Source organism: Mauremys reevesii, linkage group 5 (genome assembly GCF_016161935.1).
Source record: "Mauremys reevesii isolate NIE-2019 linkage group 5, ASM1616193v1, whole genome shotgun sequence".
In the NCBI taxonomy this organism is placed as follows: domain Eukaryota; kingdom Metazoa; phylum Chordata; order Testudines; family Geoemydidae; genus Mauremys; species Mauremys reevesii.
In genome coordinates, this window is record NC_052627.1 from 30248611 (window position 1) to 30275267 (window position 26657).

Genomic DNA, 26657 nt, shown 5'->3' on the forward strand with positions numbered 1-26657 from the left:
CATTAGGTTAAACAGAGCTATGCTTTCCTTTTCCTTTAGAAGAATTTTTGCTTATACTAACCAATCTGCATTCCCCAAAGTGAAAAAATACTGTCTTTTGGGTATACTGTCATCTAGTACTATTGTAACAGATCAATGGGAATTTTGGATTGTATATTGGGAAATTACTGGTCTTCCTCTTTATTGAATGTTTAACTATAACAAATCTTCAGTTTCTTTCTCCTTCAAAAATAACAATTTAATAAAAGCTTAAAATATTAAATTTAACAAGTCCCCCCCCTAAAAGTTAACAAGTAATTGCATGGGCTACAGCAATTTGTTGGTCCTCTCCCCAATAATTCAAGTAGCCATCTCATTCATTATTTTGAAGTTAGAGCTACTACATCAATATTCAGACTTGCTTGATATTTACAGTTCTCACATTTAAAACTACTCATTTTTAAAAGAGACTATTGGGAACTATGTCGAAGGCACATCACTATAAGCTTTATAAAAGGATTGAAAAGAAACATCAAATAATTTCTCAATTAAAAATCCTCACTTGAGGATATTGCTGAAACCCAGAATGGTGCCCTGGATTACTGGGCTGCATAGCAGAAGTAGATGGTGTTGCATTGTGGTATCCAGGTTGAAGAGCTGGGTATCCGTAACCAAAGGGCTTAGGCGTCCTTGATGTCTGAGGAGTAGGAGCTGGACTGCTTGCCGCAGAATTTGTTTCTAGGATAGGGAAAACAAATATTTTTTAAAATTATCTGTCTATTGTATTTAAATACAGTAAGAAGCAAAATACAGCAGCTGATCATGAGAATAATGCTTTTGTTAATTATAAAGAAACAAACCAAAAATGTCTCTGCATTGACCAAATGGATATTGTAAAACAGCAGAAAAAAAGTTTCTCACTGTTAGTACCTGGGGCAATACACTGGGGAACACTGTCGTCTAACTCTACTCTGCATTTAATTAAATGCATCTTATCTACTAAGCAATTGGAACTTCATAATGTCATTTTATAGTTTCCCCTTTAATAGAAAGGTAAGAGTAAATAAATTGCAAAAATATAAAAAATAAAATCCCCTTAATTATATTTTTTTCTCCGAGACTGCTCATGCTCTCAAGTCTCCCCTGCCCTGCAAACTGCACCAAGACCTATTTATATGTAGCCTCTCTTAGTCACCCATGATGAGATTTCTAAATTTTATTAAGAGGCTAATTCTGTCTTCAAGGGTGTACATGGGATTTCTGTTGAAGTCAATGTAAGCCCCACATATGTATCCAAGGACAGAATATGGCCTAACTGTTTTAAAAGGCTGAGTTATTTGTAGCACGCAGCTACTATTCAGATAGTATGTTACAAAGTGGTAAGGAGAGGTAGACTGGACAAGAAACAGAAGCATAGCATACTGATTATGGACTGAGATGCCTCAATAGCTCTCAGAGGGGAAAAACAGCAGTTCTGAAACTGGCACAACAGCTCAGCAACTTTAACATGTGGAACAATACACCATCATCCACCGCCACGGTGAATAGAGGCTAGAAGGTCTAACTGGAGTAGAGGCATGGTAGTGCAAGTCACCTGCAACCACCTCCCTAAGGGGCAAGAGTTGGCCTGTGCAAGCCGGGAAAGTTGACAAGGCCAGACTCTGGGGATGGTTGCAGAGAAATTTAAACCTGGCACCCTCATCCTACCTCAAAAAGATAAATTCTCTCAAGCAGGGGGTGCCCACAGGAAAGAATCAAAGCTGACATGAGTAAAATGCTACTCAACTCTATAGTGCTATATAAATTTTCTGTAATAACAAGACAGCTGAACTGTGAATCACACAATTTATAATTTAATGGATATCTCATTGCTGATGATTGAAAGGGAGGCATTAAGGATAAGCAGGAATCCATGATGAGATTACAGGGAATCTAGAGTAAGAGGAAATGGGTGATGTTTTTTAAAAAGAACAACCTGAAAAACTAGAACTGTATATTATAAAAGTAACTTTGTTTTGTTATACATTAACAACAACAATTCAGAATTAACATGCAGCAAAAAGCTCACCTGGATATCCACCTCCTTCAAGGGCATCATAATTGTTGATAACAGGAGAGGCACTGCTAGTAGTGGAGGAGCTGTCAATAGCTAAAAATAAATACAAAAATAAAACAAAGATTTGCTTTAAGCAATGGCAAACTTCTGTGAGGACAGGTCTTCAGAGAACATTGTTTCTTAAACTTCTATTAAGAAACTGTTAGAGATACAGGAAAAATATTGTACTAAGAATCCAACAAAGTTATTACTATTGGAAAACACAAAGATCATACCTAAATATAGCCAATTTAGTATTCAGAAAATATGGAAAAAACAACAAATGGATAAGGACAAAAATAAAATTAAAATTATTTCTTATTTCAAAGAGATTTTTAGACAACCATTTATAAATTCTTTTTAATCTAAAAGAATTCAGGTAATTTAAAGCATTTCTATTTATACTGCCTCAATGGCAGCATTCAGCACTCCCATATCATGGAAGACTTCCAAAGGTCTTCAAAGGGAGTTTTGCCTAAGTTGAGAGTGCTGGATAGAGTGTTTTGAAGTAACCTTTTCATTTGAAATTTTCCAACGTCCCTCCTTTCATATGCTGTTGTAATAAAGAGTGGCTTGTTTTATTGTTAAATGCAAAAGCTCTAATACACTCTACTGAATATTGCTTATTAAAGTTCTCTGCCCTAGCCGTAACAGAGGAAAATCTGGTGTAGACAAAAGGCATACCTAAACACACTAATAAAATAAGTCAGGTAAAGAGTAATTTTTTTTTAATTGCGTAGACTACTGCTGCATAATTAATTCTTCCTAGTGCCACATACTTATTCTCTATTTAACTGATTATCTGGATTGTAATACATTAAATAAAAATAAGAAAATGTTTTAAAAGCGTTTGTTAGTGCAGTTTCATATACATTTGCCACAAGAATAGGGCAGGAGAGTAGAGAGACTTTGTATGCCTGCTCCTTAGAAACAAAAACACAAACGGATAATTTTGGCCTCTGAAATCTGGTATCTGAACTACAAGTCACAAAATGCAACACAAAGAAAATAGTACATGTAAGAGTTCAGACAAAACAAAGCTACATACAATTTTTGTGTATGGGAGAGACAGGATGGAAGGCCTTAAGAGATTCCTCCACTGCTGCCTCAAGGTTACCAGCTACTACAACTCATCCTTCCTAGTGAAGCCAAAGTGGGTTTCAGAAAGACATTAATGGAGAGAGCATGCTGGCTTAGCAAACTGGAATGGGGAAAGTGTTTCATGCATAGGAGCAGAGTGAAATGCATGTGGGAGACAACATTACTAGAAAATGGAGACACCACTATTGTAATGATTACTTTGGCATTTCAATAATAACTATTTCTATGAAGTTTTTAACTAGGGTGTAAAACAAGGCTTAAACTCAACTTTCAAAATCAGTTACTCTTAGGAACAAAGTTTTATTTGCCTCTTTAAAATGTTTTAAAGTATAGTGTTAATTAAAAATAAACCTGTGAACTTAGTAAACACCTTCCTTTGTTATATTCACTCATGAGCTTGAAAAACAACATTTCTTTCCCTACCAAGTTTTCTCTTTTTTCCCCCCAATTAGGTGAAAAATCCTAGGAGCTGAAGCAAACAAAATTCTTGTTTATTCAGCAGCAGCATAGCTTCTGTAAATTCGGTTAATCAACACTAATTAAAAGCCAAAAGGGGAGATTATTTCCAAGCTCAACAAAATATGGTAGGTGCACACACTCTAAGGACACTACTACCCAATTATAATCATTTAAGGTAGGTCAAGTTTTTTGTGAATGTTCTGATGTCACAGGTTAGTTGCAGAAAATATTTCTCATTTATTCAACAGTAAATTAGATTCCCTACAATTTATTGTATCAATCCACACTATCAATCAGATATCAATGAATGACTAGTGCAAACTGATTTAAGATGTCACTATGTAATGATCAGACTATATGGCAGAATAAAGCAGACACTTCAAAGCTTCACTTTAATGAATGCATAGCAAAAACGTATTACTATGCAAAATTTCATGCTAAAATTAAGCATGAAAAATATATATCTCAAGGTGTAGCACTCTAATTAGGTAGTACTGGCATAAAATCAATAGCTATGAAGCAGAAATTAATATATATATATTTTAATGAATACAACTAAGTCAAAGTACATATCTCCAAAGAATAATGTGAAGATCTTTGAGAGATGAATGGCAGCTTGGAAGCACAGATGTTAACTTTTTTTGTTTTTTCCCAGTGTCATGTTAAAAATGTAATTAAATCTGAATTATTTTTGGTTTCTTCTACAAAAGTTCTCCAGGCCAACTCTAGGAGAAAGATACAGTATGAAAGAGGATTATAGTTGGAAAGAAACATCTCAGGTTTTCTGTGTAATGGTTCTACTAATAAGTCTAACATGATGAAAAGAAGAATATGACTCATATCCTATAAGAAACGTTTGACCCCATCGCCCTGAAGATCTTTTATGTACTGTCCCTACCCCCGAAAAATTAATCGGAGTGCCAACATATACTGAGAATTCTGAGGAGGTCTACAGATTTTTTCCCCCCATTGCAAGGCATATTTTGTTGATTGCACTACTCCATACTATTATTCTGACATGTTGCATTTTACTGATACCAACCTATGACTGGGCTCTGATTCAGCGAGGTACTTACATATTTATTTGACTTCAATAGGAATCCTCACATGCTTAAATTTAGTCACTTATCTTGGTGAATCAGGATTATAACAGTATTCATTTCTTTGTATACCTTACATATTAGTAACAGAGTTCCCTCCAAATTACCGACTCTTCCAGTATCAACAGCAAAGAATCCTGTGGCACCTTATAGACTAACAGACGTTTTGGAGCATGAGCTTTCGTGGGTGAATACCCTTGCATCCGACGAAGTGGGTATTCACCCACGAAAGCTCATGCTCCACAACGTCTGTTAGTCTATAAGGTGCCACAGGATTCTTTGCTGCTTTTACAGATCCAGACTAACACGGCTACCCCTCTGATACTCTTCCAGTTTCATGTACTAAGTGACTCGAATACCAGTGTACAAGATAACCATCAGTACAATATACACAAAATGTCGTTGATACCATAAACTGTAATGTTGCCATCGGGTTCTGTGGTTTGTTCTGCAATCACTGCAGCTGGAATTTGAGACACTTTTGTAACCAGATTTCTACCACTGTAGTGGTATACTTGTTGCACAAGGAAGTATCTATTTTGTACCTCTGACTCTTTAGTTCAATACAGTGAAATCTAAGAAACAGACCTACTATTAAAGTCCCCTACATGCAATATCTAGTCTAAGCAAAATAAAGTGGCATTTTGTTGCCAGGACTTTAATGGTATTATTCTGCTTGAAGTGATAGAGCAGTAGTTCTTAAACTTTTGTACTGGTGACCCCTTCCACATAGCAAGCCTCCGCGTGCAACCCTCCCTTATAAATTAAGAACACTTTCTTATATATTTAACACCATTATAAATGCTGGATGCAAGGCGGGGTTTGGGTGGAGGCTGACCGCACGTGACCCCCTTGTAATAAACTCATAACCCCCTGAGAGGTCCTTATCCCCAGTTTGAGTACCCCTGTGATAGAGGGTCCAATTCTGTTCCCATTGAAGTCAACAAAAGCAGTGAGCCTAGAATTAAGTAGTGCTATTTGTGAGAGTAAACGTCAAAATTTATCCATCCTTAATCTTGACAAAAAATTTACAATGAACATCTAATGACCAATGTAAAAATATTATTGGTTAAAAAACTGATCATGCTAGTAACATAATTATACATATTTTACCACCTTTCTTCAGCATCACTTCTAAGTAGGTAACAAACTAGAGAATCAGATTACATAGAGAGCAACTGTTATAAAGAACAATTTAGCAGAAAACATTCCTCAGATTTATAAAATAAGATAGGGATAAACAATTTAAAATTAAGCAGGATAAAGATTTCATTTAAGATCATTCACCAACAAACCTGAATTCTGCTTTTATTCAATTTTAATTTTCAAAAACTCTGAAGACTAAACGGATTAATTTAATTTCATTCAGAAATAGATTCTGGCCTCTGCAAAATGCTAACAATTAGTCTTTTTTTTAAATACATGGGGATTGCAAAAACAATCTTTTTCTTTGGAGGGGGGGGGGAATGTTACTCTAGGTATGCCTTTTTGTTAAGAGAACTCTCAAGGAACATTTCTTGATGCTCAGTTAAATGCTTTCTGAACAAAAAACCTTCAATGAAAGAGCATCCTCCAACTGAACTCAATGGGTAGGATACATGAGCTGGTGTAAGACACAAGCAAACAAATCAGAGACAAGAAATTATTCTCAAAATATCCTTCTAAATCACTGCAGAAAACAAACTTCTATACAGCATACAACAGCTGAGTAAAACTTTCATGACTAACAGCCTGCTGAGCATTTTTTTCAAAAGAGGCACTTGCAGGAGCAGTACGTAAAGGCATTGACGACTGGTAAAAGCATAGAAATATGCTTCCAGTGTGGCTCCTGTACATTGTTCCAGAGAAGTAACCATTCTCTACACCCCCAAAGCAGTGACTGTCCTTATGAAATAAGCATAAATTGAGCCTGGAGCCTCTTCAGCTTTTAACAGTAGGACTTCCCAATAATCCTCAAAACCAACAGCACACTTAGTAGTAAACCATACAAGAGGTTGCATATGTTTACCAGTAGGATGACTCAATGGTTACATATCTCACTCTCTCAAGAGGGCTCTCTTAAAGGAGATATTTAACACTCTCCTCACCATCAAGGCTGTAGATCTACTTCTCTTTTAGGGTTCATGCAGAGCAAGAAAAATAAATAGTGACCTGAGAAACTCTCTGAAAATTTGAACTAGTTTTGAAACTAAACCATTCTGATAAAAAACAAACATGGATCCTTGCAGTGAAAAGCCTGAAACTCCCAACAATCCTACCCAAACAAACTGCCAGAAGTAAAACAGTTTTCAAAGTAAGTGACCTCTCCAAATTATCCACAAGGGTTTGGGAGAGATAATCCATAAAGACAAGCAGGGTTAAGACCCCACAAGAAAAAGGGAGGACAGCTTTGGTCTCACTTTATCTGTCACCCTAAATACTTTCAGGTAAGTGACTGTGGACAAATACTCTATTACACATAATTAAGGCTCCATTATGATATTGCACAAAACCGATACTCTGTTACATCTCTCTCTCTTTTTTTAAAGGAAATGAAATATCACAACAAAGGTTGAGTGGAGAGGGGCAGAACTTTCTTGAAGTGTGCCAAATTCTGAAGGTCTATCATTTTGCAATAGATGTGGAGATGAACTACTTGTGGGCCAACAGAAACATGGCAATCACTTTCTCAGAGATCTATATTTTTCTTTATAAAGACTATCCTCCCAAAAGCCATGCCAAGAGGCATTGGTAATATCATACTGCTCATTGGCACATCAGAAAAGGAGAGAGAGGATGATCTTGACAGAGTACATCAGGAGTTCTACTATTTTCCTTTCTCTGTCTCCTAAAACTAAAACAGACTTGTCTTTCCTGATACTGGAGAGTACTAGAGGATGGGTTCCATATACAGTTATTGCCTTAAAAATAATATTTACCATATTACAACATATTTTCCTTTATTACAGTATTTACAATGTTTCCTATACTTAGAAGGAGAAATATCAAAAAATAACTGATAAATTTAACTATCATAGGTGGTAAAATATCTACATATATAGCCGTAACAGAGCTAAACCAATCATCATCCAAAAACTCTACATCCAAACACATTCCATTAGAACATTACAAGTTTGCTGAAAGTTAGCATACTGAAATTAAAACAGCCTTGTAAAGTGCAACCTTTACACTATATAATAAAAAGATGCATGTTACCTCAGAGGAAAAAAACATTGTACTGAACAATTGCCAATTACTACACTCCATTTTTCACTACCACATTCATACAAGAGTTGTAAATTTTCCCTTAGCTTGCTAGGTGTCTGAAGACTTGCAACTACTTTTGGGTTTAAATTTTTAATTTTAATAATTCAAGGAGGTGGAAATATGAATACAAAACTTGGGTAGAAAAAAAGCAATATACTGGTGTAAAGCTAAAGCAGACCTGCTTCCTCATCCTCCTCATCCTCTTCCTCATCATCTGAACTTGATGACAAGGGAGCTGGTGCAGAGCTAGCTTGATTATTAATATATCCACCATACTGCATGCCTGTGAAGTGGAAAGCACAAACACAAGAGTCAAACAGACAGGAAAGATGAGAAACAAAAGTCACAAATCATTGCATTAAAAGTGAGAGAAATCAGGCATTCCAGAGAACATCCAAGTGATGAAAGTTCATTAATAGTCTAAGAGAGCTAGATCATCTCTCTAAGTAGTTTAGCAGAAGCAGCTTTTTCGTGAACTACTTTGGTTCAGCATTAGTAGTGCCTAAGGAAAACTAGTAGGAAGGTATACATATAAGAATGAATTAATATATTATATATGCGTGTGCGTATGTATGTGTGTGTGTGTATATATAAAAAATTAAACATTTTTCCTCTGGACAAAGAAAGAATAAGTTTGCTTGGCAAACCTGCCCTTTTAAAAACGAATCATCCGAATTCTTTAGTATTTTGCAGTTTAGCAAGAAGAGCAATGAAATATATCACTGCCTCACTGTATAAGGGTACACATATTCCACCTTTCCGTGTTTCCCATCACACTCTTACCGTGCACTTTAAACAAGATATGCCACTTTAATAAGTGTTAGCACTACTGTGCCGGTTGACTTGGTCAAGATTGTCAAAAATGAGGCCCTAAAAGCTAGGCTCATAAGGCCATATTAGGCACCTAAATACATGGCCTGATTTTCAAAAGCACTAAGCACCAGGAACATCACCACAGAACATTCTACAAACTAACAGTTTTTAATACAATAGACACTGTACACAAATACAAACAATACACAAGGCACTAGATACATACATTGTGTAAAGATGTGATGTATAGCAACGTTAAGTACTGATCAGTTGACACTTAGTGTGTGCAGAACTACTGACTTGACAAACTACGCAAGTACTCAAAATCTTGAACATCTGTTGATTTTATAGATGCAACTTACCATAGTTTTCTTCTTGGCAGCCCAATAGACTACTATGCTTTAAAAAAAATTAACTCAGATACTTCCAAAGTTTTGAAGAGTTCTGTTTTTTTTTAATAGAAGTCCTGAATTTACACTAGACTAGTATACCATATATTAGACATGACAATATATTTGACATTCTATTATTACCATAAAATTGTTGCAGATAAATCATATACACCTTGGCATTCATGTATACATACAATGATGTGTATATGTAACAACATTCAATTACTAACTCAAACTGTTTTAACTGTTATACAGTGAGCCATATTAACATGTATTTTATTACAATACAAAATCTAGCCATCACATCATTCTGCTTTAAAAAGAGTCTCAAATGAACAAATCAGGAGTATTTAAATTATACTTAATACAACTCAGCGGGGACAATTTGAAGAGCAGCTACCGAGCCAATGGAAGAGGAAATAAGAAACCAAAAAAAATACCAGAACATTGTCCAGCCATGCCAGAAGAAAGACAGGAGGCTATGGATATGGTTTAATTAGGCCGCAATTTTATTCACTTAAAATATTTTCAAGTACCTGGCAAAAGTAGTACAATGCAGGCATTTCCCTAATCATTTCCACCTAATGTCCAACCTGCTTCCAGCCATCCTGCTGCTGGACTCCCACCATCCTCCTCTCATATGAGATAAAATGGGGCTATGAAAGGAGGGAGGGCCACTCCCGGCTGTATCAGCTTTAAGGGGGAACAGAAAAAAAAAAGAGGGTGGTCAGCTCCACACTGTAGCAGACTTAGGAGCCCCAAATACCCCTTTACTCAGCTCTCTTAAGTGATGCTTCCCTTCAAATCCTTTTCCAATCCATTTTATCCAATAACCATATCCCTTACATAATGAGTACACGTATGCTTGGCTACCTCCTCCCACCCTGTCCCTGACAGGCTCCTAGATATTGACTGATTCCTCCCTTAATATTAGAGAAACAGGTGTACTCAATTTTCCCTGAATAATTCAGGTGCCACTAAGATATGTCCCAATGAGAAATTATCAAACTCCCTTGGTTACATATGAATTTAGCCACCTCCCAATCCACATACCTCCCCATTATATTGACCCAACGAGGATTCATGGCCCCCTTCTATATCCTATGTTGCAACATATGAGACCAAATAATTGTCACCCCAGGGAAAAACTCCTGGATCTGCACCACATCACCCTTAACTCTGAGCATCAATTCAATTCCCTTATACCTTCACAAATAGTTTTCAACGAAGAGAACAATAACTGCAATCAGTTTCTGCTCCTGGGCTGCCAAAGAGTGTACAAGGGGCATCAACTGTTCCCATAGCATGCTCTGTCATCCGCATTAGCTCAGGACTACCACCCTATCTAGACACAGATGTGAACTGCCAGATGATCTGAAAGCCCACTTGTGCATCCAGTATACAATATTGTACCTACAGATCCACACTACTGTTTGCTTGGTCCATTTGCATGATTCTGAAATTGGAAACAGTAAAATTAGTTCAGATTCTCTACCTCGGTTCTCACATATGTCCCATATGCATTTGAATGTCACTGCTCTGGAATGAGTGGGGACCAAATTATGCCACCAGTCATGTGAACCCTAAAAGCCCTTGTCTGAAAACTAACAAGTTGGTATGTTGCGAGGGGCCTTCCGTCACCAAGAATAAAGAAGGGCCCCTCTTCAATCGGTCTCTTCTCTCTAAGTCCTTAGTGGGCAAATTCTGGCCTCACTCCCCTCCTGTAGTATGATGGACTCACCTCATCCCCTGTACGGTTTTCAATATCCTCAGGGCCAAGACAACTGATTGTACCTCCCAGTGTAAATTCCTCTACTCCAAAGCCCATTTCAAAGTATCCCTCATTGACCCAAGTGCTAGCTCACTCATTCTAAAAGTTCCAAAAAACTACAAGGAATGCAGTCTTGAACAAGGCTGACTCCTGTCTACTTCTGCATATTTGGGTGAGAACTTGCACCACATCCCCAAGCGTCTGAACAGTGATTGGACCACAGCAATCCTCTCTGGGGCCCATGTCTTGAGGCTACGCTACTAAAAAGCTCCAAACTAAGAACCCACTACACGGATCTGGGTAACCCCTTATTCTACTGGCACACGTAAGGCATGAGAAGGGACCAGAGATGCCAGCCCACAGGATGCCAGACACAATGTACTGAAGTTTCTGATCTTCCAGAATATCATTGACAGGCCCTCCCCCTCCTCTGAAATTGCACAAAATTGTTAAAAACTCCTGCCATCAGCCCTAAACGGCTGTGGTGCTACCAATCTCTGTACTATTCCATCATATGCCAAGATTTCAGAATGCTATTGGCATCCATTCTGGCTCCTTGTTGGGTCAAGATGCCAGGTCCTGAAATTCATCCACCTGAAATCATGACAATGCATCGGCTATTTCATTATTGATCCTGGGAACAGGTTTGGCGGAAAACCACGTCAAGATTTAAAGATTGTTTTACAAAAGCTCTTACCAACTTCAGAGCCTTAGGTAATCGGAAGGACTGGCGATTGAGAATATGCATCATTGCATGTTGTCACTCCAAAAATGCACTTTTGTTTGCAAAATCCGTTCCCTAAACACTTTATAGTTACCAAAATGGGAAAGAATTCCAGGAATGTTATATTCTTTACTACATATTTCTGTATCCAATCTGAGGGCCCTTCTGGGCACACCACCCGCCTCAGTAAAATTCCTCCAAACTTATTCCTCCTCATGCATCTGAATGAATCTATAATTATTATTCTTCAACATTTAGTGGAACAGTCAGCTGTAGTGATCATTCACTATTTGGTCCATTCCTGTGCAACTGTAAGGGCTTGACAGCCTGAGAGTCTAACATCAGAACAGACTTGATGAACTGATGTAATAGGGGGTCTGCCTCTGGGCCACCGACACACCCCAGTCGGTGGAATTTTATCCCAGATGTTACAAGCCATTCAAGAACAGTAGTCACAGGAATGTCTTGTGGCATTCTTGTGACAAGACCAAAAAGTGTAAGACAGTCTGAGGACAATGGCCCCAGTAATCTGTAGACTGGAGCGATCGTAAACATCTGCATTACAAATTAAGTCATTCCACTTTATGCCCAATATACAATGTTGGCATTTTGTGTGGAAAGCTGGAGAGCTTTGCCCAGTCTGAGTCACACAGTGTCCTGTTTCGCAACCATACAACAGTATCGAAAAGATACAGCTCAAATAGATCTTAAACTGGGTTGTCATGCTGAGCTGATGTTGAGTCCATATTCATTGTAAATGCCCCATGGCAGACGCTGTGATACCCATCTGATGGAGAATCTCCATGTGAGAGTTGGAATGAACTGGTGAGTATAGACCCAAACGGCAAAAGCTGGGGCCTGTTTCAACAGTTTCATTATTCAAAGAAATTGGAGTCACGGTGGACTTGGTCCTAGATTTTACAGCTTTGTCTTTGACCACAAAACATGGAGGCCAACCTTAGCCAACTCCTCCTCCATTTGCTGGAGTGCCTCACAAAACCTGTTGGGGCTCTGTACTAGAAGAACATTGTCATAGGCATAGTCAAGCTCTGAGAGTGAGAGATCACCAATCTTAATGCCTATGGACCTGATAAAATACTGTATTACAAAATCCACTGCCCGACAAATGAAAGAGTGCAGGGGCCAAGACACAGCCCTGCCTGACACCAGATACTGATTTAAAAGGTGCCAACATCCAATTCCCCAAATGTACATGGGCAGTGGTTCTATTATGCAGCTTGCTAATCAAGTCCAGCAGAGCGTTTCGGAAACCTACCTCCTTTAAGGCCTTTCATAGTGTGACTTGGTCAACTGAATCAAATGAAGCCTTAAGATTGACATACGCTACACATAGGAGCCTCTTGAACTCTTCATGACTCTCCGACAACAAGCAGAGGACCAAAATGATGTCTAATTGAACCTGTCCCCCGTAAAGCCTGAGTGTTGGGGGCAACGCGTCTGATGTAGCAGGGGCTCCAAATGCGCCAGCAGAACATGCACAAACACCTTCCCTGGCATGGACAACAAGGTGATCGGGCTGAAGCTCTGACATTCACTGTGTGGTCTCTTGCCCTTATGAAATGAGATCACAATACCGTGCTTCCAGGCAGTTGGCAAGGTTCCAGTTCTCCACACCAGAAGTGATTCCGCTACAGAGTCAATAGCACATTTTAGCAGCTCTCGGAGAATGCCATCAGTGTTGGCTGAGTGTCCGTTTTCAGTTAACGGATGGCACACTTCATCCAACGTTGGTGCATCAGTACAAGTATCTGGGTCTGAAACCACAGTGGCTGCCAAAACATCCAGCTCTGAACAAGCGGCAGCTGGAGGGTGATTCAGGGCACTGTGATAATGTTCCACCCAGCGAGAAAGGATGTCATCCAATTTACTTGGATGGCCTTGGCTGTCGTTCAAGATGCCTTTCATAGTAACTACCTCTAGACCGCTGAGGTTGCAGATCATGCGGAATGCCAGCTTTAAGTCACCCCTGGCTACTCATCTTCTGCCACTTGGTTATAATATGCCTCAAGATCGCAGAGTGCCAGGGTGTTGAACTTTAACTTCAGCTGAATACAAGTGTGCTTATCACCACATTGATGGAATGTGGCCTTAATTTAACTGTCTGGAAGGCCTCCTTTGATAACCATGGTCAGTGTGCTAGGTGCCTAATAGCCAATTGTCTGCTCGGCAGATTGGTGGAGGATGGAGGTGAACAGAGACCAGGCAACCTCAAGATCATCTGGCAGGTCAGCTAGAGCCGAGAATCTATTTCTGACATTGATACAAAACCTGGCCCACAGAGCAGTGCAGCGATGTCAAACTTTTTCCTCATCGCAGAGGGCTTACTCGCTTGTCAGAGCATCAAAGCCATGCAGGTAACCACTGGGTGGTGATCTGTTTTCGCGGCACATTCTGCACCACGATATACTCTACAGGAGTTGAAGAGATGCCTGACACGTGTGATGATGTGGTCCAACTCCTTCTGATTGATGCCATCGTGAGAGATCCATGACATCTGGTGTATGCATTGCCGCTTGAACCATGACCCAAGAATCGAAAGATTCTGAAGCGCAGAAGGTGAGAAAGCAGCTGATAGTTGAGTGTACCTGAACTGTAATGGCCAATGACCTGTTCAAGCCCAATTCGCAGGGAGCCAGTACCTGCATTTACGTTGCCTAAAATCACGAAATTGTCATGTGGGGGGACGGTGTGTACTAGAGATTCCAATTGATCATAGAAAAGATCTTTGACTGAATCAACAGATTTCTCTGTCAGCGCATAGACTACTATGATAGCGAGGTGACCGTGCCAATGTTTAAGATGTGCAATAAGTAGCAGAGAAGACCCGGGCATCCAGGTTATCAAGAAGGACTTGGCTTTGCCTCGAAGTAGTAATGCTACCCCTTGTAAATGGTTGGGGCCGCTGGAATACAGAAGTAATTAATCTTCCACCTTGTGGCATCCGTGATCTATCAGCTTTGCTTCCGTTAGGCCTGAGATTGGTATGCCAAGACGGTCCACATGAGACAGTGACCTGATAACCACACCTGTGAAGAGTTGTAACATTCCAGGTTGTAATTTTGATGGGTTGGTGAGAACCAGCTACGACTGAATACATTGTCATGGTATACTGCTGACGTGCCTGCAGACATCAGAGGACATGCATCCCCAGGCAGTCTTTGGCATTAGCCTTTCACATTTGCACCGAGAGAAGACGGCACCGGCAGGTCATCTACAGCGGAGAGTAAAACAGGGGCTTTAACTGTGGTGCTGAGTACTAAGTTATTCATGTTGATCAAAAGTAAGAGCGAATGATCTATAACTGTGCCTCTATAATCCGTTCCTCCCTTCAAAAAGACATTCCATTAAAATGATTCAGAAACTGTTCCCAAGTCCCCAAATCCTCCTTCACCTCTTCATTAAGCTTATACAATGGTTGGGCTTTGATAGTCCCAATGGCAGCTGACAGTCTGGTGCAAAATGCCCAAAATGACCCTGTGGCCACCGCTCAGCATACAAAGTTAAGGTGCCCAATAACAGATTGCAGCTTCCTTACCACTATAGCCTTGATAATCAATCCCAGACGTCTCTAGATTCCCACAGGATACACTGGAGGAACACCAATCTGTGTATCTATCCCACTCCTAAATAGGTCAGCTTAGCAGAGGGCCCATGTTTTTTCATCAGCCAGAGGTATCCCCAACCTAACAAGGACTCACCACATATAGCTGTAGTGAGCACATTCTTGAAAACTTGAGTTGTCAGATGCCATAAAATATTAGAGAGGTTTAGAAACAGAGCAAGGCTGAGGGTATCCCAGTTTTTCCAATACACTATGCATTAACATTCCCACAGGGACGATCACACTCTGCTGAAGCTCCTACATGTAATAACTGGCTAGTGTGACACAGGCAGAACCAACAGAAATGAAACTGATGAACTCTTCGGTTTCTCTCTGCTGCTAGAATGTGGAAAAAACTTGTTCAGATATTCTTATTCTCTGATGTTATGGGGTGCACTTGGTAAAGAGGAGAGAAAAGAAAAATCCTCTTCCGAGTACCAGAATTTGTGCTTCTCAAAAATTTTACCCATGGCTCAACAGGAGCCGCAGAATGAAACTGACTAGGAATACATCAGTCTCTTTTTACAATGGTTCAGGAGTGCTGAGCAAGAACATGAGCAGCATAGGCATGATTAAGAGGAGAAGAGAACCAGATTAAGGTTAGTAAGACACAAGAGGTGAGGAAGACAGAAGATAAAAACCACCGGAGTGGGGTCAGATATGAAGAGGAGGAGTGGAACACAAAACAAGAGAGAAACCAGCTAGAGTTTGGTTGGTCTGGTGTTCCACTAGCAGTGGGTCAGGGTTTAGGAGGGCCTCAAAACCAAACTACATGTCCCAGTAGGAGCTGGGAGGTCCGCAGCGGCAGGACATATAAACCGTGAGGAAATATATGCTCAGAATCACTCTTTAATAATCCAAATCCAATATCTAATCTGAAACAATCTTGGAACCATTAGCAATTATCTTCAAGAACTCATGGGCATCGAGTGAGATCCCAGAGACTGGAGAAGGACAAATATAGCACCTGTCTTTAAAAAGGGGAACAAAGAGGATTTGGGAAATTATAGACCAGTCAGCCTAACTTCAATACCTGGAAAGATACTGAAACAAATTATTAAAACAATCAATTTGTAAGCAACTAGAGCAGTGGTTTTCAACCTGTGGCCCATGAATCCCTGGGGGTCCACACCTCCATTTAAAATTTTTGAGGGATTTGCAAATGAAAAAAGGATGAAAATCACTGACCTAGAGGATAATAGGAATTTAAGGAATAGCCAGGATGGATCCGTCAAGAACACTAAACAAACTTAATTTCCTTCTTTCAGAGGGTTACTGGCCAAGTGAATAGGGGGAAAGCAGAAGACATGAAAGCTCTTGATTTTATTCTATAGTCCCACATGGAATTCTCATAAGCAAACTAAGGAAATGCAGTCTAGATGAATTTACTGTAAGGTATCTGAACAACTGGTTAAAAGACCATACTCCAAGAGCAGTTATCAGTGGTTTGCTGTCAAACTGGGATGGTGTATCAAAAGGAGCTCCAAAGGGATCAGTCCTGGATCCAGTAGTATTCAATATTTTCCTAAATGACTTGGATCATGGAGTAAAGAGTATGCTTATAAAATCGGCAGATAACAGACTAAGGACATTTTGGAGAACAGGATTAGAATTCAAAAGTACCTTGACAAACTGGAGAATTGGTCTGAAATCAACAAGACGAAATTCATTGAAGACGAGTGCAAAGCACTTCACTTAGGAACAAAAATCAAATGCACAATTACAAAATGGGGAATAATTGGCTAAGTGGTAGTATTGCTGAAAAGGATCTTGGGGTTAGAATGGATCACAAATTGAATGACAGTCAACAATGTGATGCAGTTGTAAAAAAAAAAAAAAGGCTAATTTTCTGGGATGTATTAACAGGACTGTTGCATGTAAGACATGGGAGGTAGTTGTCCAGCTGAGGCCTCACCAGTATTGAGTCTGATTCTGGGCACCACACTTTAGGAAAGATGTAGACAAACTAGAGAGAGTCCAAAGGAGAGCAACAAAAATGCTACAAGGTTTAGAAAACTTGACGTAGGAGGAAAGGTTAAAACAACTGTGCAAATTTAAAGGGCAGACCTGATAACAGTCTTCAAATATGTTAAGGAACAGGATGGTGATCAATTGTTCTCCATATCCATTGAAGGTAGGACAAGAAGTCATGGGCTTAATCTGCAGGAAGGGCAACTTAGGTTAGATATTAGGAAAAACTTTCTAACTACAGTATAAGGTAGTCAAGCTCTGGAAGAGAGGTTGTGGAATCCCTATCAACAGAAATTTTTAAAAACAAGTTGGACAACAACCTGTCAGGGAGGGTCTAGATTTATTTGATCCTTACTCAGTGCAAGGGGCTGGACTTCTTGACTTTGAGATCCCTTTCAGACCTAAATTTCTGTGATTTTATGAAAGTTGACTGAAGAGAGCCATACTTCCTCAACTAAGTATTATTAAAAAAGGAGGGATTCCAGGAAGTATCACACACCAAAATGGAAAGGGAATGAAAGAGAAAGAAATTGAAAGGTTGGGGTAAGAAATAACAAAATACAAAGATAGGAAAGTGAGACCAAAAAAACAAAAACAAAACAAAAAAACAGGAGAAGGAAGGTAATTCTACGAGGATATTTTATTTGGCATTTTTCAGCAAAAGAAATTCCAAAATAAAGCTTCTCCTTAAAATTTTTTAATTTTAAGGAGAACCCACTCAAATAGTTGAGTTTGCTTATATTCATGAATAGATTTTCTTGAAACACTCAAATCTTTGTTCTATACCAGTGATACTCAGGGTACGTCTACACTACGGGACTATTCCGAATTTGCATAAACCGGTTTTGTAAAACAGATTTTATAAAATCGATTGCGCGCGGCCACACTAAGCACATTAATTCGGTGGTGTGCGTCCGCGGTCCGAGGCTAGCGTCGGCTTCTGGAGCGTTGCACTGTGGGTAGCTATTCCCTAGCTATCCCATAGTTCCCGCAGCCTCCCCCGCCGCCCCTTGGAACTTCCGGGTTGAGATCCCAGTGCCTGATGGGGCAAAAATCATTGTCGCGGGTGGTTCTGGGTAAATGTCGTTAGTCTCTCCTTCCTCTGGGAAAGCAACGGCAGACAAGCATTTCGCGCCTTTTTCCCCTGGATTGCCCTGGCAGATGCCATAGCATGGCAATCATGGAGCTTGTTTTGCCTTTTGTGACTCTCACCGTATGTGTACTAGATGCCGCTCACAGAGGCGATTCAGCAGCGCTACACAGAAGCATGCTTTTGCCTTTGCATGACAGCAGAGATGGTTACCAGCCATATTGCACCATCCAAACCCTTCCATAAATTGGAACTAAGATGATCATGGCTACCAGTCCTTTTGTACCATTTGCTGCTGTCATAAGTGCCCCTGGCTGCTCTTAGCCAGGGGCGCAAAAATAAATTGGGAATGACTCCCTGAGTCAATCCCTCCTTTTTGGTATCTAAAAATAGAATCAGTCCTGCCTAGAATATAGGCAAGTGTACTAGATAACCACTGTATCATAGAACCAGAGAGCACAGCTGCTCTGTGTCAGATCCTGCAGAAATTATGATCTGTATGCTATTCACACGGGGTGCTCCTGTAACAACACCACCTGTTCATTCCGTTCTTACCCCAGCCTTCCTGGGCTACCATACCATTGTCCCGCCACTTGTGTGATGAAGTAATAAAGAATGCAGGAATAAGACACAGTGACTTGTTAATGAGAAATGAGGGGAAGGCAGCCTCCAGCTGCTATGATAGTCCAGACAGGACATTAAGCAGTGTGTAGGAGAGAAGCCCAGCATCCCTCTGCTAGTCCAGGGGCAACTGAATCTTTTCTTTACACATGAAGGGTGGGGGCTGATGGAGCTCAGCCCCCTGTTGCTATGATGACGATGGTTACCAGCCATATTGCACCATCCACCACCAGAAAAAATTAGGGCCAGGCGCCCTTGATCGACCTGACGGATGCTAGTCAGCATGGTTACTGCCCCATGTGCTAATAGGCTGATGACAAGGACGGTTACCAGTCCTTTTGTACCATCAGCCACCCATGGCAGGGGGGGAGTGATGATGTTGGTGTTGACGGCTGCAACATCGTGTCTATCTGCTGCATTCAGTAAAGATAGGGTGACATGTAAAAGAGTCAGAGGATTGTTTTCCCTTTCGCTTCTGGGGGTGTGTGTGTGGGGTGAGTAGATTGCCAAGCTATGCCCTGACCCACCGCGGACACTGTGTTTGACCCTAGAAGCATTTGGAGCTCAGCCAAGAATGCAAATACTTTTCGGAGGCTGCAGGAACTGTGGGATAGCTTCAGTCCTCCAGTCCATGAGCGTCCATTTGATTCTTTGGCTTTCCGTTACGCTTGTCACGCTGCAGTGCGCTGAGTCCCTGCTATGGCGTCTGTCTGGAGATTTTTAAAAAAGGATTCTGAATTTCATCTTCTGTAACGGAGCGCTGATAGAACGGATTTGCCTGCCCTTACAGCGATCACATCCGCATGGTCCGTTCTGGAGCTCTTTTTTTATTTTGATTTCGGACTGCATCGCCACCCGTGCTGATCGGAGCTCCACGCTGGGCAAACAGGAAATATTCAAAAGTTCGCGGGGCTTTTCCTGTCTACCTGACCACTGCATCCGAGTTCAGATTGCGGTCCAGAGCGGTCACTGGTGTACTGTGGGATAGCTCCCGGAGGCCAATGCCGTCGATCAGCGTCCACACTAACCCTAATCCGATATGTTAATACCGATACTAGCGTTACTCCTCTCGTTAGGGAGGAGTACAGAAACCGGTTTAAAGAGCCATTAAAATCGATATAAGGTGCCTCCTAGTGTGGACGGTTGTGGCGTTAAATCGATTTTATGCTCCTAAAACCGGTTTAAACGCCTAGTGTAGACCAGGCTTCAGACCTGAGTGGTTCAAGAGCCAAATTAGTGATCAACATTACCAAAAAGAGTCACAGTAGTGTAAATTTATTGTTTCATTTACTATAGTACTATTCATATTTAAACTTCGTGATGGGAAATATTTAGTTACTGTATTATTCTCACAGCAAATAAATTAAGAGATTGAGCAAGTTGATAACTTAATTGGTTAATAACATGGTAAAAGCATCCTAACTGGTTATTAATTAAAACCACACAGTTTTAATATCACGTGCTGCAAAGTGCAGCAGAAGACGCTTTACAGAGCCACTTGTGGCTCGAAAACCGCAGTCTAATCATCACTGTTCCATACAATACATTTACAGACAAATGAGGCTCAAGTTGAGAGAAAGAGCAAGGATGAAATGTGAAAATATTTCATTTACAAAAAAATACCCAGTTATACTATATTGCAGGGTTTTGTTTTTGTTGCTAAAACAAGACTATTCTAGCACAATATGAAAGATTTCCAAAATGTAAATTATACAATTACTGGGTTTGGGCTTCTTAATAGTAGCAGTTTCAAAAATAAAACAAGAATTAAGTGAAAAGAAATTAGATTATAAAGTAGTTTTTTAACAAGTCTTCCTTTTCATTACCCTGAGATTTCCAATACAACCATCACCACAGTACCTAGGCACTGACTAAAAGACTAAGATTAATCTTGCATTTGTTCAAAATGAATCCTGCCGTTCAACATTCTTAGATTTAGTTGCTTTTAAACTGTTTTTTTAATTCACTCATCAGCTTCTGTTATTCGAGAATTTACGCAGGCCATAAATTATTTAAATTTACCCACTATATGCAAGGACAAAAATCAGCTCACCTAATCTATGTGTTACAGCCTGTGTCAAGACAAACATGCATTTAGAGCGTTAAAACTTCAATTAACTTCCAAAAAGCTACACTGAGATTCTGTAGACTCTACTTTTAAAATAAAAATTGAGTTTATAGAAGTTTCTATGACCATCTTCACAACACTGCTATTTTAAGCCCTGTTCATATTGGATCAACATTAACCCAGCTTCCAAATATACAACAGTATAAAATTCAGTTACCTTAACAGGCTTTCACAGTTGCGGCCCTGATTCAGCAAAACACTTAAATTCATGTTTAACCCACTGAAGACATTTAAGCACTTGCTTCTGCAAAGCATTTAAGCATAAGTCAAATTTCACAAAGCACTTAAGCAAGACTTCGGAACATCCACACAGTTTTACATGAATGAGATAAGATGTACTTTGTAATGTACAGAACCATGGGACAAGGTAAAATAGTAACCCTGAGTGGGCACATGCCATGAGGAAGAGGACACTTTATTAAACCTAAAAAATAATCTGAGACGCTTTATACTCATCTGTACTATAGGCAGAATCCCCTCTCAAATGAGAGGGAGAAAAAAGTATTATGTGATCCCATATTCAAATAATCACTACTACAAATATTTCAAGAGTGTCTTAACTGCAGCTGTTCAGAGACCTGGAATGAACCTGTAAATGAGGAGGATAACGCTGATCAACTACAGGTTTCTATTGCTGGTGAATGCTAACATCTTTTATTCCTATATCAAGGAAGATGCAAGTACAAGAAATGTGACTGTGTGCATTTATTATTGATAAAATTAAAACAAATATATGCAATCAGTAGAATCCTCAGGCTCCTAACAAATTTAAAAGGGCCTTGGTATCATACCATTTGGACATCTCTGTCTTGAAAGTATGACTATCCAACTGTGCTATATACACTCAGAGACTGAATTTATGAAGATGTTTACATTTAGCTGTGTATTCAGCAATACCTGCAATGATCTGTATAGAATGCATCAAATGTCTGTATTGTCCATACAAATCACTGCTAGTATGTATATATGGAATACTGCACATTAAGATAAATATATACATTTAAATATGCAATATCACATTTTCTCCCTGGTTTGGACGCAAAGACTCTGCACGCGCTTTGTATGTGACAGCTATTATTGTGAAACTACCTAGGAGGATTAAGGAACATTGTGCTGTAGCAAACTCCATTTAGCATGTCTATACTGCAATTAAATTTCATTCAGCAGTAGGGTTTAAATTCTGTTCAGCTACTTAACATGGCTGTAAAACTGTTTAAGAACCAAACGGCAGCTGCGAATCAATTTCCACAAATATCACTTTCTGTAATGATTTTAAAAAGATTTAGTGTAGGGATAGTACTTTTCAAACAATGAATAGTTTTAATCTCTGCATGTTTGGGGGATAAAAGTCTGGTTGATAGACAATAGATTACTTTAATGGATTTTCCTAGGTTTTTTATTCATTGATAAACATAGGGATTATAACACAGATTACAAAAGGGCTTTGAGACCTACGTATGAAAACATTGTATCAGAGCCAAGTATGTAAAGAGAATTTTTTTAGACCTGAACATATTTTATTGTAACTGAAACTGGTATCTGCTCAAATGTATGTATTCACTATTTAAACAAATATATTAAAATGTTATTTTGTAGGAAGTTACAGAGCACTAAAGTAGCCAAGAGAAAACACTGCAAATGTGTAAAAAAAAGAATATGGAAATTGGAATCTCCATCTATACATAATGTAGTGTTTTACAACTTGGAAGGCAAGCCAGAAGGGACCACTGAGAATCAGTGAAGATGATGACTGTGCAAGAGCCTAGATTCATTCCAGTTCCCCACTACAAAGGTGCTGCCCTGAATAAAGCACCAGGAAGCTTCTTTGACAGCTTATCTCCCTGCTCCTACAACAGTCCCTATTGCAGCTTGCCACAAGAGCAATTTATAGAGGGCTACAGGCTCAGGAAACAGCTCCCTAGCCCAAGTTTTTTTAGGTCTGCTTTTCAAACATAGATCAGCAGCAACAGCATGTGACCAGATCCCACAGAGTCACCAATGGATGCACACTACCCAAACAGCACATGGCCTTTTGGCGAATTAGGGAACTGGAATAGCCGGGAATGACTAAGGGAGAGGAGTAAAAATGAAAACAGCAAAAAGGTAAAAAAAAAAAAAAAAAAAAAAATGTGAGAGGAGAATGGAAACAAAAAAGAGGAGAATAGACAGAATAAATGCAGACACAAGATAATGGTGCACAGCATTTTGAAAGAATGCAGCAAGGGGTGCCCTGGCGCTAGTCAACCACTGAGGCGTTTCAACAGAAAGCAAAAACCCTACTATAATCCCCACTATACATAAATGTATGTAGGACAAGTTGCAAATAGGTCTATTTAAAAAAAATCCAAATTGTGCTTTTAAAAAAAAAAAAATCAAAAGACAAAACAGAGACTTGCTCTACATGCTCACTGTCAGATACGTGTTGTCAACAGGAAAAAAAATGGAAAATAAAACAAAAAATATTAAAACCTTGATAAATATTAAAAGTTAAGACACTATTATATATTCTAAAATAAGCTAACTCTCCTCTTGCTTTTAATACCTTCTTGAAGCAGTGATTCTGATGGCTGTGTATTGGAAGGCACAGAGGCAGGTTCAGTTAAGTGGTCTCCAACAGGTGTTCTTATTGAAGAGGTCACAGCAGAAGAAACTACAGATGTTTCTGCACCAGGCTTGGTAAACTGAACATTCTGGTTTACAGGATGCGATGAATCTAAGATACCAACTGAAAAACAGAGTGAAAAAGGAAGATAACATTTTACTCGTTAGCGAAGACAATTGCACAAATACCAGACAACAGTTAACTTAATGCTGGTTTCAGAGTTCCTAAGATAAAGTATTTCAAAGAACAAGAGCTTTAAACAGCTAGATTGCTGAGAAAGAGAAAAATGTGTTTTTTCAGTTGAACACCAATTCTGTTAAGTAAACACTCCACTGAGATGGAGACTACTGTTTTGAATATTAATTGTACCAACAACTAAAGAAGAAACTGTAATTTCACACAGAAAGCATCAGATAGATGGTTTAATGCTAAGTAGACCGTGGATATGCCAAATTTTTGATCCATCCCCTAACCTATGCCCTCTAATTCTGCCTCAAAAATCACTCTCTCAGCCTGACAGACTGTTGTACTGCCCAGTCACTAATCTTCCTGCAAGTAAGGTAGCACAGTCAAGTTGCAGCAATCAGCTGTGCAGTGTTCCACTGCTCTGCTTCCTTACGACATTGGTCCTTTTCAACTATGGGGCCCAGACACCTGGGATTCTGCTTTAATCAGCAATTAGTATCACATGGAATATTAAAATATTTTCACAGGGAATTTGCAATATTGTTTTGAACATCTGAACATGATAGGATCTTCCCATTAAAACTCAAACGATTGCCAAGAGGCAGGATATAACTCATTAGGAATACTTACCATATCAAAACTATGCTCACTTCAATGAAGTGAGTTTTAAAGGGGCACAGATATTGTAAAAGGGAGTAAGTTAAATATAGTTATGAAAATTTTTTGTTTCCACCAAAAATCAATGTAGTCTGAATAAATTGTACTTTTAGCAACCTTTGTTCTAACACTTCAAGCTCAATTCTCCCCTTATGAATACATATTCCTGAGAGCTATTAGAAAATTGATTGATGTACAGGTGCAGAGTACCTGCTTTTACAAGGTAACATCTCCCAATGCAAACCAATAAACCAGAAGCCAGGATCAAGTCTTTGATGATTATTTTACCAGATCAGACTATTAAAATGGCAAAAATAAAACCAAAAGAAATTCTCCTGACCACCAACCTTTAGAATACAAATGAGACAACTGTTATAAGTAAAATAAATAGATAAATATGCATTATATTTTTAAATAATAAATATTGTTACAGTTGCAGTTACAACTCAAGTCAGGAAAGCCCAAGTTTGTATGTGCAACCTTAACTCTACCACCTGTGTATATATTAGGATCACATAATGTGATACTATACTTTTTCTCAAATAGTACAATATTTTTTGAGTGGGTTTTAGGGAACGCTTGAGGGGAAAGAGGGCATTTAAAGCAACAATTCTGTTCGTTTGATTTACTGGCTGGCTAAGTTAAAGTGTTAACTGTACATGAATAATGATACTAAGTAGTCATTGTATTTTAAGTTTGTTTAATTACTAGGCTGCCTAACACTTTCTGAATGGTTTATTGCTGAAATCTAAAATAAATAAAAAACATTAATGAAACAATATATCTTTTTCTATAGTGTACACACAAATGTTAAGTTTCTAATAATGGGCACTACTTATTAATTATGCCAGACAGAGTGAATTGAGATAGCTTATATAAAAGATGAGCAATGATCATTTTTCTATTACTTAGAATACTGGTAAATGCACTAAAAGCAGTAGCCCCAGAGTACCTATATGCACAAAGTGCTATGATCAATTGTTCATAACGTAGTTAAAAAAAATCTAACCAATTTTCACTGGAATATTCAAGGATTCTTAATGATTTATTTCCTTGCCAAAAAGTTAATTTTATTACAAAAATTGTTGCAGCAGAAAGCTATCCAAAAAGGTTTCACAAATTTATAGGGAAAGGTTTGGGGCTTTTATCTATACTCCCTCAAAACATCAGAACAGTTTCTCTCATGATTTAAAAAAAATGCAGAAATAAGGCCTGGAAAAATTACATATTCATAGAGAAAAGTTTTGGAGAGTCCTGAGCAACTGAAAACAGGGTATTACAATAAAAACACGTTCACAATTTTAACTATAACCTTTGTTACTGCTTTAAGTATGCCATTCACTCTTGAAAGACCACCACATGAACCACAATCTCCAGCAGTTTTAATTTTGCTAACAGTTTTTTTCTCAGCTGACAAGGAGATGAAGTAAATACTCAAGTAGTGATTAACCTACAATACAGCAATCAAGCTTAAGATAAAGCTTGACTGAACATCTGTTTAAGTACATATTTTCTATTGGCTTATCCTAGACAAGCTTGATTAGCCACTACCATATTCCAGCTAGCAGATGTCATAAAAATGTACCCATGAAACTAACAATGTTTTGTAGCTCACAGTAAAGGTCATAAAGTGCAGAAAACCCTTTAAAGTTAACTAGAATTAGAGGAAAATTGCAATATAATATAAAATATATTTTATGACATTACAGTGAAGAATTAATCACTAAAAATGAGTAAGAACCTTAAATATAAATTAAAATAATACGAAGCTACCATTTTCGGCACAGAGCGGTCAATGTACGATTGCATGACAAAGGGAAGTCAATGTTTAAATTTAATGTATTTTGTTAACTAACTATAGTTCAACCAGTTGCCTTGCAACCATGGCAGCCTCTTGGCTTATCATGGATTCAAACACTGAGCATTCCTCTCTGCTTTTAAACGTCAAGCTAGACCTTCTATTGCAAATCATTAGTCAGTACAGTGGCACCATTCACAGTTATGAAGATACCCTTTAAAAGTACTCTCTGTATTTTGGTGGACAGTCTTTCCAGTATTTGTGGTAACATTCTGCAGTTAGAAGATTTAACATTATAGCCA

General features: G+C 38.9%; 1 protein-coding gene across 8 annotated transcripts in view; it reads right to left on the bottom strand.

Annotated features, from left to right (window-relative positions):
• SEC24B (SEC24 homolog B, COPII coat complex component) overlaps nt 1-26657 on the bottom strand; it is a 100321-nt gene that overhangs the window by 56653 nt on the left and 17011 nt on the right. For 5 of the 8 annotated variants that reach the window (XR_005599128.1, XR_005599129.1, XM_039540611.1 and 2 more), the window contains exons 3-6: nt 23655-23837; nt 8159-8263; nt 2048-2128; nt 542-717 (exon numbers count right to left, since the gene is read on the bottom strand). Coding sequence is in view for 6 of the 8 variants with exons in the window: in XM_039540611.1 (XP_039396545.1) it covers nt 542-717; nt 2048-2128; nt 8159-8263; nt 23655-23837 (545 nt within the window). In the remaining 2 variants the exon portion in view is untranslated. Of the gene's footprint in view, nt 1-541; nt 718-2047; nt 2129-8158; nt 8264-9721; nt 9865-12956; nt 13306-23654; nt 23838-26657 lie in introns of those variants that run through there. The other 3 variants (XM_039540614.1, XM_039540615.1, XM_039540613.1) reach the window with 3 other exon arrangements.